The sequence below is a fragment of the Oncorhynchus mykiss genome, chromosome 22 (assembly GCF_013265735.2).
Source record: "Oncorhynchus mykiss isolate Arlee chromosome 22, USDA_OmykA_1.1, whole genome shotgun sequence".
Lineage (NCBI taxonomy): Eukaryota > Metazoa > Chordata > Actinopteri > Salmoniformes > Salmonidae > Oncorhynchus > Oncorhynchus mykiss.
The window spans coordinates 50,645,529-50,661,601 of record NC_048586.1 but is presented as its reverse complement, the minus strand read 5'-3'; the positions used below and the strand labels follow the sequence as shown (position 1 = coordinate 50,661,601).

The 16,073-nt window shown below is 48.5% G+C and overlaps 1 protein-coding gene across 4 annotated transcripts in view; it reads right to left on the bottom strand.

Annotated features, from left to right (window-relative positions):
* Nucleotides 1-16,073, bottom strand: part of LOC110502196 (ras-associated and pleckstrin homology domains-containing protein 1) — a 166,092-nt gene that overhangs the window by 48,240 nt on the left and 101,779 nt on the right. For all 4 annotated transcript variants that reach the window (XR_005038903.1, XR_005038902.1, XM_036959495.1 and 1 more), the window contains 2 exons: nt 10,494-10,571; nt 2,505-2,664 (listed from right to left, as the gene is read on the bottom strand). Coding sequence is in view for 2 of the 4 variants with exons in the window: in XM_036959495.1 (XP_036815390.1) it covers nt 2,505-2,664; nt 10,494-10,571 (238 nt within the window). In the remaining 2 variants the exon portion in view is untranslated. The remainder of the gene's footprint in view (nt 1-2,504; nt 2,665-10,493; nt 10,572-16,073) is intronic.

The window sequence follows — 16,073 nt, the reverse complement described above, 5'->3', positions numbered from 1 at the left end:
CCCCATACTCTGGACATATTCAACATAAAAATAGAATATGAGTTGCGAGTTTCATTCTGATGACCATCTACAGAAAGTAAAATAATAAAGACATGAATTATTGTAAATGGAATGGTAAAACCCCCTAAACTAATCTGTTGGATTAGCTACAACCTCAGGCCATTAGACTATTAAAACATTACAGAATGAACCATCAACCATCTTTTACACCACTCCCAGGGGATTTACAGCCCAATCCCCAACATCCTAAATGTACCCTCCCCAGGGGATTACAGCCCATTCCCCAACATCCTAAATCTGTCCTCCCCAGGAGATTTATAGCCCATTCCCCAACATCCTAAATGTACCCTCCCCAGGGGATTACAGCCCATTCCCCAACATCCTAAATCTGTCCTCCCCAGGAGATTTACAGCCCATTCCCCAACATCCTAAATGTACCCTCCCCAGGGGATTACAGCCCATTCCCCAACATCCTAAATGTACCCTCCCCAGGGGATTACAGCCCATTCAAGAATAGTCTGATGGGTGACATTATTAGCCCAGCATTGGAAACAATCACTTTTTCTAATCATAGTCTCTCATGTAACCTAGCTCCTAGGCTTATATGTTTTGGTTTGTATCACACTAAAGTGACCAAATAACTTTCTAAATTCAGCACATTAATCTGCTTTACATGGGGTGTAGAGTAGAGGTCGGCATGGCCTATGAATTAGGCCCATTTCAAGTTTTCATAACAATCGGCATGATGGCCGATTACGTTGCGCTCCACGAGGAGACTGCGTGGCAGGCTGACTACCGGTAATGCGAGTGCAGCAAGGAGCCAAGGTAAGGTCCTAGATAGCATTAAACTTATCTTATAAAAAACAATCAATCTTCACATAATCACTAGTTAACTACACATGGTTGATGATATTACTAGTTTATCTAGCTTGTCCTTGTCTTGCATATAATCGATGCGGTGCTTGCTAATTTATCAACGAATCACAGACAACTTCGCCAAACGGGGGATGATTTAACAAAAACGCATTCGCGGAAAAAAGCACAATCGTTGGACGACTATACCTAACCATAAACACCAATGGCTTTCTTAAAATCAATACACAGAAGTATATATTTTTAAAACTGCATATTTAGTTAAAAGAAATCCAGGTTAGCAGGCAATATTAACCAGGCGAAATTGTGTCACTTCTCTTGCGTTCATTGCACGCAGAGTCTATGAGTATATGCAACAGTTTGGGCTGCCTGGCTCGTTGCGGACTAATTTGCTAGAATTGTACATAATTATGACATAACATTGAAGGTTGTGCAATCTAACAGGAATATTTAGACTTATGGATGCCACCCAATGTAACAGGAATATTTAGACTTATGGATGCCACCCAATGTAACAGGAATATTTAGACTTATGGATGCCACCCGTTAGATAAAATGATCGTTTCCGGATTCGACCATATTAATGACCTAAGGCTCGTATTTCTGTGTGTTATTATGTTATAATTAAGTCTATGATTTGATAGAGCGGCAGCAGAATCGTAAACATTCATTCAAACAGCACTTTCCTGCGTTTTGCCAGCAGCTCTTCGTTGTGCTTGAAGCACAGCGCTGTTTATGACTTCAAGCCTATCAACTCCTGAGATTAGGCTGGCAAAACTAAAGTGCCTAAATCAGAACCGTCCGGAGTAGTGATGCTGGACGGGCGGGAAGGTGCGGGCAGCAGTCGGTTGAAGAGCATGAACTTAGTTTTACTAGCATTTAAAAGCAGTTGGGAGGCCACGGAAGGAGTGTTGAATGTTGTTGAAAATCGTATGGATGTTTGTTAACACAGTGTCCAAAGAAGGGCCAGAAGAATACAGAATGGTGTCGTCTGCGTAGAGGTGGATCAGAGAATCACCAGCAGCGAGAGCGACATCATTGATATTTCCAAAGAAAAGAGTTGGCCCGAGAATTGAACCCTGTGGCACCCCCATAGAGACTGCCAGAGGTCTGGACAACAGGCCCTCCGATTTGACACACTGAACTCTATCAGAGATGTAGTTGGTGAACCAGGCGAGGCAGTCATTTGAGAAACCAAGGCTGACACCTAGAGGAGGGAGGGTGGTCCATTTCCCTAACAGCCCCTCTCAACAGCCACCAACCCTCTCTGCTGCAGAATGTCAATGACCTCCATCTGGGGAGTTTTCATATTCTAAGCCATTAAAGTTTAATCTTTTCATCCCTGTAGTTGTGGCCCACCCCCCCTACTGCTTATAACAAAGCCACACGCAGACAGGATGGCAGTGGCTAGTAAATCCCCTTAGGCCAGAGTTACGGGTGGCATTTCAGAAAATCAACTCTTCTGTGTCTGATGCTAATTAATCAGCGAGGATAAAACAAATACAATCAAACCAGAGACCAACGTCAGAGAAGCAGCTGATGAGAAATGATCTGTGTGTGTGTGTGAGCGTGTGTGTGAGTGAGTGTGTGTGTGTGTGTGTGTGTGTATGTGTGTGCCCTGCTCCACTTACCCATCTGCAGTTCGTTGATGGTCTCGACCAGGGACCAGTCGGGGCTGAAGCCACAGTGGGACTTGTCCAACAAGCTGTCCAGAACCTGTCTGACCGTCTGTCTCTCGTCCACCATCATGGTTTTAGAGCTCTCGTCTGACAGGTGCACTCTGATCACCAGCTAGAGGGGAGGAGACACAGGAATGGTTAGATTCCTATTTTGGAATGAGAAGAAATCTAGAATAATCCACACGAGTTGATCACCGGCAAGGCAAACACTAGACAAAGCTGTCAGTCCAAGACACTTTTCACAGAAGTGTTGGTCACATCTGACAAACAGACCAATAGTGTCCAATATGATGGTTCAGTAAAAGCTAGTCACCAGCTAGAGGACAATACACAGGGTGAGTACAGCAGGTAAACAGTTTATACTCACTGAATCAGATTGATTACTGACACAGGACATGATGTCATTCTGGTTACTACTGACTGAATCGGATTGATTACTGACACAGGACATGATGTCATTCTGGTTACTACTGACTGAATCAGAGTGATTACTGACACAGGACATGATGTCACTCTGGTTACTACTCACTGAATCAGATTGATTAGGACATGATGTCATTCTGGTAACTACTCACTGAATCAGATTGATTAGGACATGATGTCATTCTGGTTACTACTCACTGAATCAGAGTGATTACTGACACAGGACATGATGTCATTCTGGTTACTACTCACTGAATCAGATTGATTAGGACATGATGTCATTCTGGTTACTACTCACTGAATCAGATTGATTACTGACACAGGACATGATGTCATTCTGGTTACTACTCACTGAATCAGATTGATTAGGACATGATGTCATTCTGGTTACTACTCACTGAATCAGATTGATTAGGACATGATGTCACTCTGGTTACTACTCACTGAATCAGATTGATTACTGACACAGGACATGATGTCATTCTGGTTACTACTCACTGAATCAGATTGATTAGAACATGATGTCATTCTGGTTACTACTCACTGAATCAGATTGATTAGGACATGATGTCACTCTGGTAACTACTCACTGAACCAGATAGATTAGGACATTGTCAGGTGCGTGAATGAGGACCCAAAAGCGAATTAACAGAGTTTCTTTAATGATGAACACACGTGGGCTCAGATGGACAGGTAGATTCCGACAGGACAGGACAAGGTTGCAGCAAACACGATGATAGTCTGGTTCAGGCATGAGACACACAAACAAGAATCCGACAAAGACAGGAGCAGAAACAGAGAGAGATATAGGGACCTAATCAGAGGGAAAAAGGGAACAGGTCGGAAAAGGGGTGAATGAGGTAGTCAGAGAAGACAAGGAACAGCTGGGGGAAAGAGGGACAGAAACGGTAACCTAGTACGACCAGCAGAGGGAGACAGGGTGAAAGGAAAGGACAGAAACAAGACACAACATGACAGTACATGACAGTACCCCCCCACTCACCGAGCGCCTCCTGGCGCACTCGAGGAGGAAGCCTGGCGGCAACGGAGGAAATCATCGATCAGCGCACGGTCCAGCACGTCCCGAGAGGGAACCCAACTCCTCTCCTCAGGACCGTACCCCTCCCAATCTACGAGGTACTGGTGACCACGGCCCCGAGGACGCATGTCCAAAATCCTACGGACCCTGTAGATGGGTGCGCCCTCGACAAGGATGGGGGGGGGGGGGGGGGGGAAGACGAGCGGGGGCGCGAAGAACGGGCTTGATACAGGAGACATGGAAGACCGGGTGGACGCGACGAAGGTATCGCGGAAGAAGAAGTCGAACTGCGACAGGATTAATGACCCGAGAAATACGGAACGGACCAATGAACCGCGGGGTCAACTTGCGAGAAGCCGTCTTAAGGGGAAGGTTCTGAGTGGAGAGCCAAACTCTCTGACCGCGACAATATCTAGGACTCTTAGTTCTACGCTTATTAGCAGCCCTCACAGTCTGCGTCCTATAACGGCAAAGTGCAGACCTGACCCTCTTCCAGGTGCGCTCGCAACGTTGGACAAAAGCCTGAGCGGAGGGGACGCTGGACTCGGCGAACTGAGATGAGAACAGCGGAGGCTGGTACCCGAGGCTACTCTGAAAAGGAGATAGCCCGGTCGCAGACGAAGGAAGCGAGTTGTGGGCGTATTCTGCCCAGGGGAGCTGTTCTGACCAAGACGCAGGGTTGCGAAAAGAAAGACTGCGTAAGATGCGACCAATAGTCTGATTGGCCCGTTCTGCTTGACCGTTAGACTGGGGGTGAAAGCCGGAAGAGAGACTGACGGAAGCCCCAATCAAACGACAAAACTCCCTCCAAAATTGAGACGTGAATTGCGGACCTCTGTCCGAAACGACGTCTGACGGAAGGCCATGAATTCTGAAAACATTCTCGATGATGATTTGTGCCGTCTCTTTAGCAGAAGGAAGCTTAGCAAGGGGAATGAAATGAGCCGCCTTAGAGAACCTATCGACAACCGTAAGAATAACAGTCTTCCCCGCTGACGAAGGCAGTCCGGTGACAAAATCTAAGGCGATGTGAGACCACGGTCGAGAGGGAATGGGAAGCGGCCTGAGACGGCCGGCAGGAGGGGAGTTACCGGACTTAGTCTGCGCGCAGACCGAACAAGCAGCCACGAAACGACGCGTGTCATGCTCCCGGGTGGGCCACCAAAAACGCTGGCGAATGGAAGCAAGCGTACCCCGAACGCCAGGGTGGCCGGCTAACTTGGCAGAGTGAGCCCACTGAAGAACGGCCAGACGAGTAGGAACGGGAACGAAAAGAAGGTTCCTAGGACAAGCGCGCGGCGACGGAGTGTGAGTGAGCGCTTGCTTTACCTGCCTCTCAATTCCCCAGACAGTCAACCCGACAACACGCCCCTCAGGGAGAATCCCCTCGGGGTCAGTGGAGGCTACTGAAGAACTGAAGAGACGAGATAAAGCATCAGGCTTGGTGTTCTTAGAGCCCGGGCGATAAGAAATCACGAACTCGAAACGAGCGAAAAACAGCGCCCAACGCGCCTGACGCGCATTAAGTCGTTTGGCAGAACGGATGTACTCAAGGTTCCTATGGTCAGTCCAAACGACAAAAGGAACGGTCGCCCCCTCCAACCACTGTCGCCATTCGCCTAGGGCTAACCGGATGGCGAGCAGTTCGCGGTTTCCCACATCATAGTTACGTTCCGACGGCGACAGGCGATGAGAAAAATACGCGCATGGGTGGACCTTGTCGTCAGAGAGGGAGCGCTGAGAAAGAATGGCTCCCACGCCCACCTCTGACGCGTCAACCTCGACAACGAACTGTCTAGTGACGTCAGGTGTAACAAGGATAGGTGCGGATGTAAAACGATCCTTGAGGAGATCAAAAGCTCCCTGGGCGGAAACGGACCACTTAAAGCACGTCTTGACAGAAGTAAGGGCTGTGAGAGGAGCTGCCACCTGACCGAAATTGCGGATGAAACGACGATAGAAGTTCGCGAAGCCGAGAAAGCGCTGCAGCTCGACGCGTGACTTAGGGACGGGCCAATCAATGACAGCTTGGACCTTAGCGGGATCCATCTTAATGCCTTCAGCGGAAATAACAGAACCGAGAAATGTGACGGAGGAGGCATGAAAAGAGCACTTCTCAGCCTTCACAAAAAGACAATTCTCTAAAAGGCGCTGGAGGACACGTCGAACGTGCTGAACATGAATCTGGAGTGACGGTGAAAAAATCAGGATATCGTCAAGGTAAACGAAAACAAAGATGTTCAGCATGTCTCTCAGGACATCATTGACTAATGCCTGAAAGACAGCTGGAGCGTTAGCGAGGCCGAAAGGAAGAACCCGGTATTCAAAGTGCCCTAACGGAGTGTTAAACGCCGTCTTCCACTCGTCCCCCTCCCTGATGCGCACGAGATGGTAAGCGTTACGAAGGTCCAACTTAGTGAAAAACCTGGCTCCCTGCAGGATCTCGAAGGCTGAAGACATAAGAGGAAGCGGATAACGATTCTTCACTGTTATGTCATTCAGCCCTCGATAATCTATGCAGGGGCGCAGGGACCCGTCCTTCTTCTTAACAAAAAAAAATCCCGCTCCGGCGGGAGAGGAGGAGGGGACTATGGTACCGGCGGCAAGAGCTACAGACAAATAATCTTCGAGAGCCTTACGTTCGGGAGCCGACAGAGAGTATAGTCTACCCCGGGGGGGAGTGGTTCCCGGAAGGAGATCAATACTACAATCATACGACCGGTGTGGAGGAAGAGAGGTGGCCCTGGACCGACTGAACACCGTGCGCAGATCGTGATATTCCTCCGGCACCCCTGTCAAATCACCAGGCTCCTCCTGTGAAGAAGAGACAGAGGAAACAGGAGGGATAGCAGACATTAAACATTTCACATGACAAGAGACGTTCCAGGAGAGGATAGAATTACTAGACCAATTAATGGAAGGATTATGACAAACTAGCCAGGGATGGCCCAAAACAACAGGTGTAAAAGGTGAACGAAAAATTAAAAAAGAAATGGTTTCGCTATGATTACCAGAAACAGTGAGGGTTAAAGGTAGCGTCTCACGCTGAATCCTGGGGAGAGGACTACCATCCAGGGCGAACAAGGCCGTGGACTCCCTTAACTGTCTGAGAGGAATGTCATGTTCCCGAGCCCAGGTCTCGTCCATAAAACAGCCCTCCGCCCCAGAGTCTATTAAGGCACTGCAGGAAGCTGACGAACCAGTCCAGCGTAGATGGACCGACAAGGTAGTGCAGGATCTTGAAGGAGAGACAGGAGTAGTAGCGCTCACCAGTAGCCCTCCGCTTACTGATGAGCTCTGGCTTTTACTGGACATGAAGTGACAAAATGACCAGCAGAACCGCAATAGAGACAGAGGCGGTTGGTGATTCTCCGTTCCCTCTCCTTAGTCGAGATGCGGATACCTCCCAGCTGCATAGGCTCAGCACCCGAGCCGGCAGAGGAAGATGGTAGTGATGCGGAGAGGGGGGCAACGGAGAACGCGAGCTCCTTTCCACGAGCTCGGTGACGAAGATCAACCCGTCGCTCAATGCGAATAGCGAGTTCAATCAAGGAATCCACGCTGGAAGGAACCTCCCGGGAGAGAATCTCATCCTTTACCTCTGCGCGGAGACCCTCCAGAAAACGAGCGAGCAAAGCCGGCTCGTTCCAGCCACTGGAGGCAGCAAGAGTGCGAAACTCAATAGAGTAGTCTGTTATGGATCGATTACCTTGACATAGGGAAGACAGGGCCCTGGAAGCCTCCTCCCCAAAAACAGATCGATCAAAAACCCGTATCATCTCCTCCTTAAAGTCCTGATACTGGTTAGTACACTCAGCCCTTGCCTCCCAGATTGCCGTGCCCCACTCACGAGCCCGTCCAGTAAGGAGAGATATGACGTAGGCGACACGAGCAGTGCTCCTGGCGTAAGTGTTGGGCTGGAGAGAAAACACAATATCACACTGGGTGAGGAACGAGCGGCATTCAGTGGGCTCCCCAGAGTAACACGGCGGGTTATTGATTCTGGGCTCCGGAGATTCGAAAGCCCTGGAAGTGGCCGGTGGATCGAGGCGGAGATGGTGAACCTGTTCTGTGAGGTTGGAGACTTGGGTGGCCAGGGTCTCAACGGCATGTCGAGCAGCAGACAATTCCTGCTCGTGTCTGCCTAGCATCGCTCCCTGGATCTCGACGGCTGAGTGGAGAGGATCCAAAGTCGCTGGGTCCATTCTTGGTCGGATTCTTCTGTCAGGTGCGTGAATGAGGACCCAAAAGCGAATTAACAAACAGAGTTTCTTTAATGATGAACACACGTGGGCTCAGATGGACAGGTAGATTCCGACAGGACAGGACAAGGTTGCAGCAAACACGATGATAGTCTGGTTCAGGCATGAGACACACAAACAAGAATCCGACAAAGACAGGAGCAGAAACAGAGAGAGATATAGGGACCTAATCAGAGGGAAAAAGGGAACAGGTGGGAAAAGGAGTGAATGAGGTAGTCAGAGAAGACAAGGAACAGCTGGGGGAAAGAGGGACAGAAACGGTAACCTAGTACGACCAGCAGAGGGAGACAGGGTGAAAGGAAAGGACAGAAACAAGACACAACATGACAGTACATGACAGACATGATGTCATTCTGGTTACTACTCACTGAACCAGATAGATTAGGACATGATGTCATTATGGTTACTACTCACTGAATCAGATTGATTAGAACATGATGTCACTCTGGTTACTACTCACTGAATCAGATTGATTACTGACACAACATCTTATTGGGACAGTGGGGTCAGCAGGTACAGTGTCCTCTGTAATTATTGGGACAGTGAAGCCTGCAGGTACAGTGATCCGTGCGCGCGTGTGATCTCTGCGCGCGTGTGATCTCTGCGTGGCTACTTGTATCTGTATAGGGGTCAAATCCCCATGTATTTATAAAGCCCTTTATACATCACAAAGTGCCTAGAACCAGTGTTTAAAATGCAGAAATAGAAACAGTGATAAAAGCAGCGCGTGTTTTCTCTCTGCTGTTAACCCCCAGTTCTCTCAGCAGCCATGGGACGACACCTACAGCAGCCTAGTAGGAAGTGACTGACCCTCCTTCCTGCCAGACCTGCGGGTGGCGCTACGGGATTAGTGTGGCAATCGGACTACTTTCTCTCTCAAGTGCACACAAACACACACACACTTCCCCCTACACACACTCACAGGTCTCACACACAAACACTTCCCCCTACACACACTCATTCACTCACAGGTCACACACACACACACACACACACTCATTCACTCACGGGCCACAAGCTCAGAATGGTAAAACAGGTGACCCAACGCCTGAGTGTTTTCTTCAAGTAATTGTCCGGTCAGTCTGACAGGTGGCGAGCGCCACTCTCCCTTCACGTCCCACAGCAGGCAGGGCAGAGCAGGCCGTATTAAAGCCCAGCCGGGCCGTTCGCTAATCCACCAGCTCAGATACGGGCTTAACTCCAGAAGGGTTATTCCATTACATTACGCAGAGTGGCATAGAGAGTAAGATTGATAAACAGAGGAGAGCTGTTTAACACTGGCCTGACCCAGAAACAGAGTAGAGCTGTTTAACACTGGCCTGACCCAGAAACAGAGTAGAGCTGTTTAACACTGGCCTGACCCAGAAACAGAGTAGAGCTGTTTAAGACTGGCCCGGCCTGACCCAGAAACAGAGTAGAGCTGTTTAAGACTGGCCCGGCCTGACCCAGAAACAGAGTAGAGCTGTTTAACACTGGCCCGGCCTGACCCAGAAACAGAGTAGAGCTGTTTAACACTGGCCTGACCCAGAAACAGAGTAGAGCTGTTTAACACTGGCCTGAACCAGAAACAGAGTAGAGCTGTTTAACACCGGCCTGACCCAGAAACAGAGTAGAGCTGTTTAACACTGGCCTGACCCAGAAACAGAGTAGAGCTGTTTAAGACTGGCCCGGCCTGACCCAGAAACAGAGTAGAGCTGTTTAACACCGGCCTGACCTGACCCAGAAACAGAGTAGAGCTGTTTAACACTGGCCTGACCCAGAAACAGAGTAGAGCTGTTTAACACTGGCCTGACCCAGAAACAGAGTAGAGCTGTTTAACACCGGCCTGACCCAGAAACAGAGTAGAGCTGTTTAACACCGGCCTTGACCTGACCCAGAAACAGAGTAGAGCTGTTTAACACTGGCCTGACCCAGAAACAGAGTAGAGCTGTTTAACACTGGCCTGACCCAGAAACAGAGTAGAGCTGTTTAACACCGGCCTGACCCAGAAACAGAGTAGAGCTGTTTAACACTGGCCTGACCCACTTATAGATAGTAACAGAGGAGACAGACAGGAAGAGAACTCACCTGTTATGTTATAGATAGCAACAGAGGAGACAGACAGGAAGATAACTCACCTGTTATGTTATAGATAGTAACATAGGAGACAGACAGGAAGAGAACTCACCTGTTATGTTATAGATAGTAACAGAGGAGACAGACAGGAAGATAACTCACCTTTTTAACTTGGGCCTCCTTGATCTTCTCCAGAGCCACACGGATCTTCTCTGCCTTGGTCTTGGCAGCCTGTTCTTCCTACGGAAACACACACACACACATTAATACAGACAAACAACAACACAGGTGCACACAAGGAACAGCAGGGCTACAGGAGAGTAGTCTTGAGGTACCTGCCCCCCCCCCCCCCCCCCTCTCTCTTCCTCTTGTTCCCTTGTCTAGAGTGGTGGGAACCCCCCCACTCCTCCGGTGCTCTCCCACTTACCTGGCTTCTCCAACAAGACGCCATGCTCACTCTAAAAACAGACCGTTTTTCTGCGTTCCTTTATGGAGAAATAAAAACGTATATTTCAAGGTTTCTAGAAGGTAGAGAACGGTAGTGAGTGTTCGGGTCAAAAAATAAAATAATCTGTCTCGTTGTTGTCAGAACAATGCCTCGTCTTTCAGCGATGGCTGCTGTTATATATAATCCTCCCGTTGTTTCGTACACAGCCAGATTAGCATTTTGGATTGAAAGCTACATTTTGAACCAATTGTGTCCACAGTAGATTACAGGATCTGTATTCTCCGTCAGAAGAATATCACAGGAAGTGAAGTAGCAATATAATCTGTAGCAGCAGTCTTTTCAGTCCTTTCAGGTCCAAAGCACTTCCTCCAAACAACCGAAGCAGACAGGACTTCTCACAGTAAAAAACAACAACAAAGTCCCGTAATTAATAAACCAATCCTGTTAGTCTCTTCCTGTCCCGTAGTTAATAAACCAATCCTGTTAGTCTCTTCCTGTCCCGTAGTTAATAAACCAATCCTGTTAGTCTCTCTGTCCCGTAGTTAATAAACCAATCCTGTTAGTCTCTTCCTGTCCCGTAGTTAATAAACCAACCCTGTTAGTCTCTCTGTCCCGTAGTTAATAAACCAATCATGTTAGTCTCTTCCTGTCCCGTAGTTAATAAACCAATCCTGTTAGTCTCTCTGTCCCGTAGTTAATAAACCAATCCTGTTAGTCTCTTCCTGTCCCGTAGTTAATAAACCAATCCTGTTAGTCTCTTCCTGTCCCGTAGTTAATAAACCAATCCTGTTAGTCTCTCTGTCCCGTAGTTAATAAACCAATCCTGTTAGTCTCTTCCTGTCCCGTAGTTAATAAACCAATCCTGTTAGTCTCTTCCTGTCCCGTAGTTAATAAACCAATCCTGTTAGTCTCTTCCTGTCCCGTAGTTAATAAACCAACCCTGTTAGTTTCTTCCTGTCCCGTAGTTAATAAACCAATCCTGTTAGTCTCTTCCTGTCCCGTAGTTAATAAACCAATCCTGTTAGTCTCTCTGTCCCGTAGTTAATAAACCAATCCTGTTAGTCTCTTCCTGTCCCGTAGTTAATAAACCAATCCTGTTAGTCTCTTCCTGTCCCGTAGTTAATAAACCAATCCTGTTAGTCTCTTCCTGTCCCGTAGTTAATAAACCAATCCTGTTAGTCTCTCTGTCCCGTAGTTAATAAACCAATCCTGTTAGTCTCTCTGTCCCGTAGTTAATAAACCAATCCTGTTAGTCTCTCTGTCCCGTAGTTAATAAACCAATCCTGTTAGTCTCTCTGTCCCGTAGTTAATAAACCAATCCTGTTAGTCTCTTCCTGTCCCGTAGTTAATAAACCAACCCTGTTAGTCTCTTCCTGTCCCGTAGTTAATAAACCAATCCTGTTAGTTTCTTCCTGTCCCGTAGTTAATAAACCAATCCTGTTAGTCTCTCTGTCCCGTAGTTAATAAACCAATCCTGTTAGTCTCTTCCTGTCCCGTAGTTAATAAACCAACCCTGTTAGTCTCTTCCTGTCCCGTAGTTAATAAACCAATCCTGTTAGTCTCTCTGTCCCGTAGTTAATAAACCAATCCTGTTAGTCTCTCTGTCCCGTAGTTAATAAACCAATCCTGTTAGTCTCTCTGTCCCGTAGTTAATAAACCAATCCTGTTGGTCTCTCTGTCCCGTAGTTAATAAACCAATCCTGTTAGTCTCTTCCTGTCCCGTAGTTAATAAACCAATCCTGTTAGTTTCTTCCTGTCCTTTTTACTGCCAGATGAGGAGCTTCCAATCACAGACATCGATAAGACTAATAAGAAGACGGATCATCTGAATCTATTCCAAGCCGGTTGAAAACCTGTTGTAGTGGGACTGCCCACTCAGACAAGCACCTTGTCAGAGAGTCCTGACAGAAACTGAGAACAGGAGAGGATCTGACATGGTGGGAGGGAGGAGGGACTGGCTGTACCAACACGTATACACACAGAGACTGTTATCCCTCTCTCTCCATCAGAACATAATCCCTGACAGCGCTGTCCTCACCAAGGGGGTCCTGGTGGTTCCACCCTTTAACCAAGGGGATTCTGGTGGTTCCACCCTTTAATCAAGGGGATTCTGGTGGTTCCACCCTTTAACCAAGGGGATCCTGGTGGTCCCACCCTTTAACCAAGGGGATTCTGGTGGTTCCACCCTTTAATCAAGGGGATTCTGGTGGTTCCACCCTTTAACCAAGGGGATCCTGGTGGTCCCACCCTTTAACCAAGGGGATCCTGGTGGTCCCACCCTTTAACCAAGGGGATTCTGGTGGTTCCACCCTTTAATCAAGGGGATTCTGGTGGTTCCACCCTTTAACCAAGGGGATTCTGGTGGTTCCACCCTTTAACCAAGGGGATCATGGTGGTCCCACCCTTTAACCAAGGGGATTCTGGTGGTTCCACCCTTTAACCAAGGGGATCCTGGTGGTCCCACCCTTTAACCAAGGGGATTCTGGTGGTTCCACCCTTTAATCAAGGGGATTCTGGTGGTTCCACCCTTTAACCAAGGGGATTCTGGTGGTTCCACCCTTTAACCAAGGGGATCATGGTGGTCCCACCCTTTAACCAAGGGGATTCTGGTGGTTCCACCCTTTAATCAAGGGGATTCTGGTGGTTCCACCCTTTAACCAAGGGGATCCTGGTGGTCCCACCCTTTAACCAAGGGGATTCTGGTGGTTCCACCCTTTAATCAAGGGGATGCTGGTGGTTCCACCCTTTAACCAAGGGGATTCTGGTGGTTCCACCCTTTAACCAAGGGGATTCTGGTGGTTTTAACTATGCCATTTTATAGCTGAGTGAGGGGACAGGTGGGGTGTAGGGGAAGGATAGAATGGGAGAGAATTAAGGCCCAAGCCTCTTACTAGCAGCACCCTAACCCCCCCCCCCCCCCCCCCCCCTCATTTTGCATGGCTGCCCTAGCAACTGCGGCATTAACATAAATATAAATGGAGGGGGGGGGGGGGGGGGGGGGGGGGTGACAGGAAGAGCTTTATATGAGAGGAGATTCCATGTGATTTATTACCATTCACATCAGACACACTGAACGTGACGAGGGACCGTCACAACATTAAATGGTGTCAGTCTGTCAGACGGCTGCGCCTCATGATAGACAGTTCTCCAACCTATTTACAGTACGTAATCCTTTTTCAAGTTGTCTTTTTCCGTCAGTATCTGGGTTGCTGGGGCAACGGGTAACGTTTTGTACTGACTCACGATGCAGGGGAGAAGTGGAATATTAATATGACTGCATGGAGTCTGTCGGCTGCTGGAAGGTAGGGGAGGATGGGTGGAGAGTAGGGGAGGATGGGTGGAGAGTAGGGGAGGATGGGTGGAGAGTAGGGGAGGATGGGTGGAGAGTAGGGGAGGATGGGTGGAGAGTAGGGGAGGTTGGGTGGAGAGTAAGGGAGGATGGGTGGAGAGTAGGGGAGGATGGCTGAATGGAGTCTGTCGACTGCTGTTTCTCAGTGAGGTATCACTGACATGCTGGAGCTCTGAGGCAGGATGCAGCGAGGGAGGGAGCAAGGGAGAGAGCAAGGGAGAGAGCGAGGGAGAGAGCGAGAGAGGGAGCAAGAGAGGGAGCAAGAGAGTGAGGAAAGAAGGGAGGAAGGGAGCGAGGGAGGGAGCGAGAGTGGGAGCGAGAGAGGGAGGGAGCGAGAGAGAGAGGGAGCGAGAGAGAGAGGGAGCGAGAGAGTGAGGGAGCGAGAGTACGGTCTGGAGGAACTAGTCCTGTTCTAGTTACTGTCTGGAGGAACTAGTACCGTCTGGAGGAACTAGTACCGTCTGGAAGAACTAGTACCGTCTGGAAGAACTAGTACCGTCTGGAAGAACTAGTACCGCCTGGAAGAACTAGTTCTGTCTGGAGGAACTAGTACCGTCTGGAGGAACTACCGTCTAGAAGAACTAGTACCGGCTGGAGGAACTAGTACCGTCTGGAGGAACTAGTACCGTCTGGAGGAACTAGTTCCGCCTGGAGGAACTAGTTCCGTCTGGAGGAACTAGTTCTTTCTGGATGAACTAGTTCTGTCTGGAGGAACTAGTTCTGTCTGGAGGAACTAGTACCGTCTGGAGGAACTAGTACCGTCTGGAGGAACTAGTACCGTCTGGAGGAACTAGTACCGTCTGGAGGAACTAGTACCGTCTGGAGGAACCAGTACTGTCTGGAGGAACTAGTACTGGTATAGTTACTGTCTGGAGGAACTAGTACAGTCTGGAGGAACTAGTACTGCCTGGAGGAACTAGTACTGTCTAGAGGAACTAGTACTGGTATAGTTACTGTCTGGAGGAACTAGTACTGGTATAGTTACTGTCTGGAGGAACTAGTACTGTCTAGAGGAACTAGTACTGTCTGGAGTAACTAGTACAGTCTGGAGTAACTAGTACTGTCTGGAGTAACTAGTACAGTCTGGAGTAACTAGTACAGTCTGGAGTAACTAGTACAGTCTGGAGTAACTAGTACAGTCTGGAGGAACTAGTACAGTCTGGAGGAACTAGTACCGTCTGGAGGAACTAGTACATTCTGGAGGAACTAGTAATGTCTGGAGGAACTAGTACAGTCTGGAGGAACTTGTACTGTCTAGAGGAACTAGTACTGTCTGGAGTAACTAGTACAGTCTGGAGGAACTAGTACAGTCTGGAGGAACTAGTACATTCTGGAGGAACTAGTACAGTCTGGAGGAACTAGTACAGTCTGGAGGAACTTGTACTGTCTAGAGGAACTAGTACTGTCTGGAGTAACTAGTACAGTCTGGAGGAACTAGTACAGTCTGGAGGAACTAGTACATTCTGGAGGAACTAGTACAGTCTGGAGGAACTGGTACTGTCTGGAGTAACTAGTACAGTCTGGAGGAACTTGTACTGTCTAGAGGAACTAGTACAGTCTGGAGGAACTAGTACTGTCTGGAGTAACTAGTACAGTCTGGAGTAACTAGTACAGTCTGGAGTAACTAGTACAGTCTGGAGTAACTAGTACAGTCTGGAGGAACTAGTACAGTCTGGAGGAACTAGTACAGTCTGGAGGAACTAGTACAGTCTGGAGGAACTAGTACAGTCTGGAGGAACTAGTACAGTCTGGAGGAACTAGTACATTCTGGAGGAACTAGTACATTCTGGAGGAACTAGTACAGTCTGGAGGAACTAGTACAGTCTGGAGGAACTTGTACTGTCTAGAGGAACTAGTACAGTCTGGAGGAACTGGTACTGTCTGGAGGAACTAGTACAGTCTGGAGGAACTAGTACTGCCTGGAGGAACTAGTACAGGCTGGAGG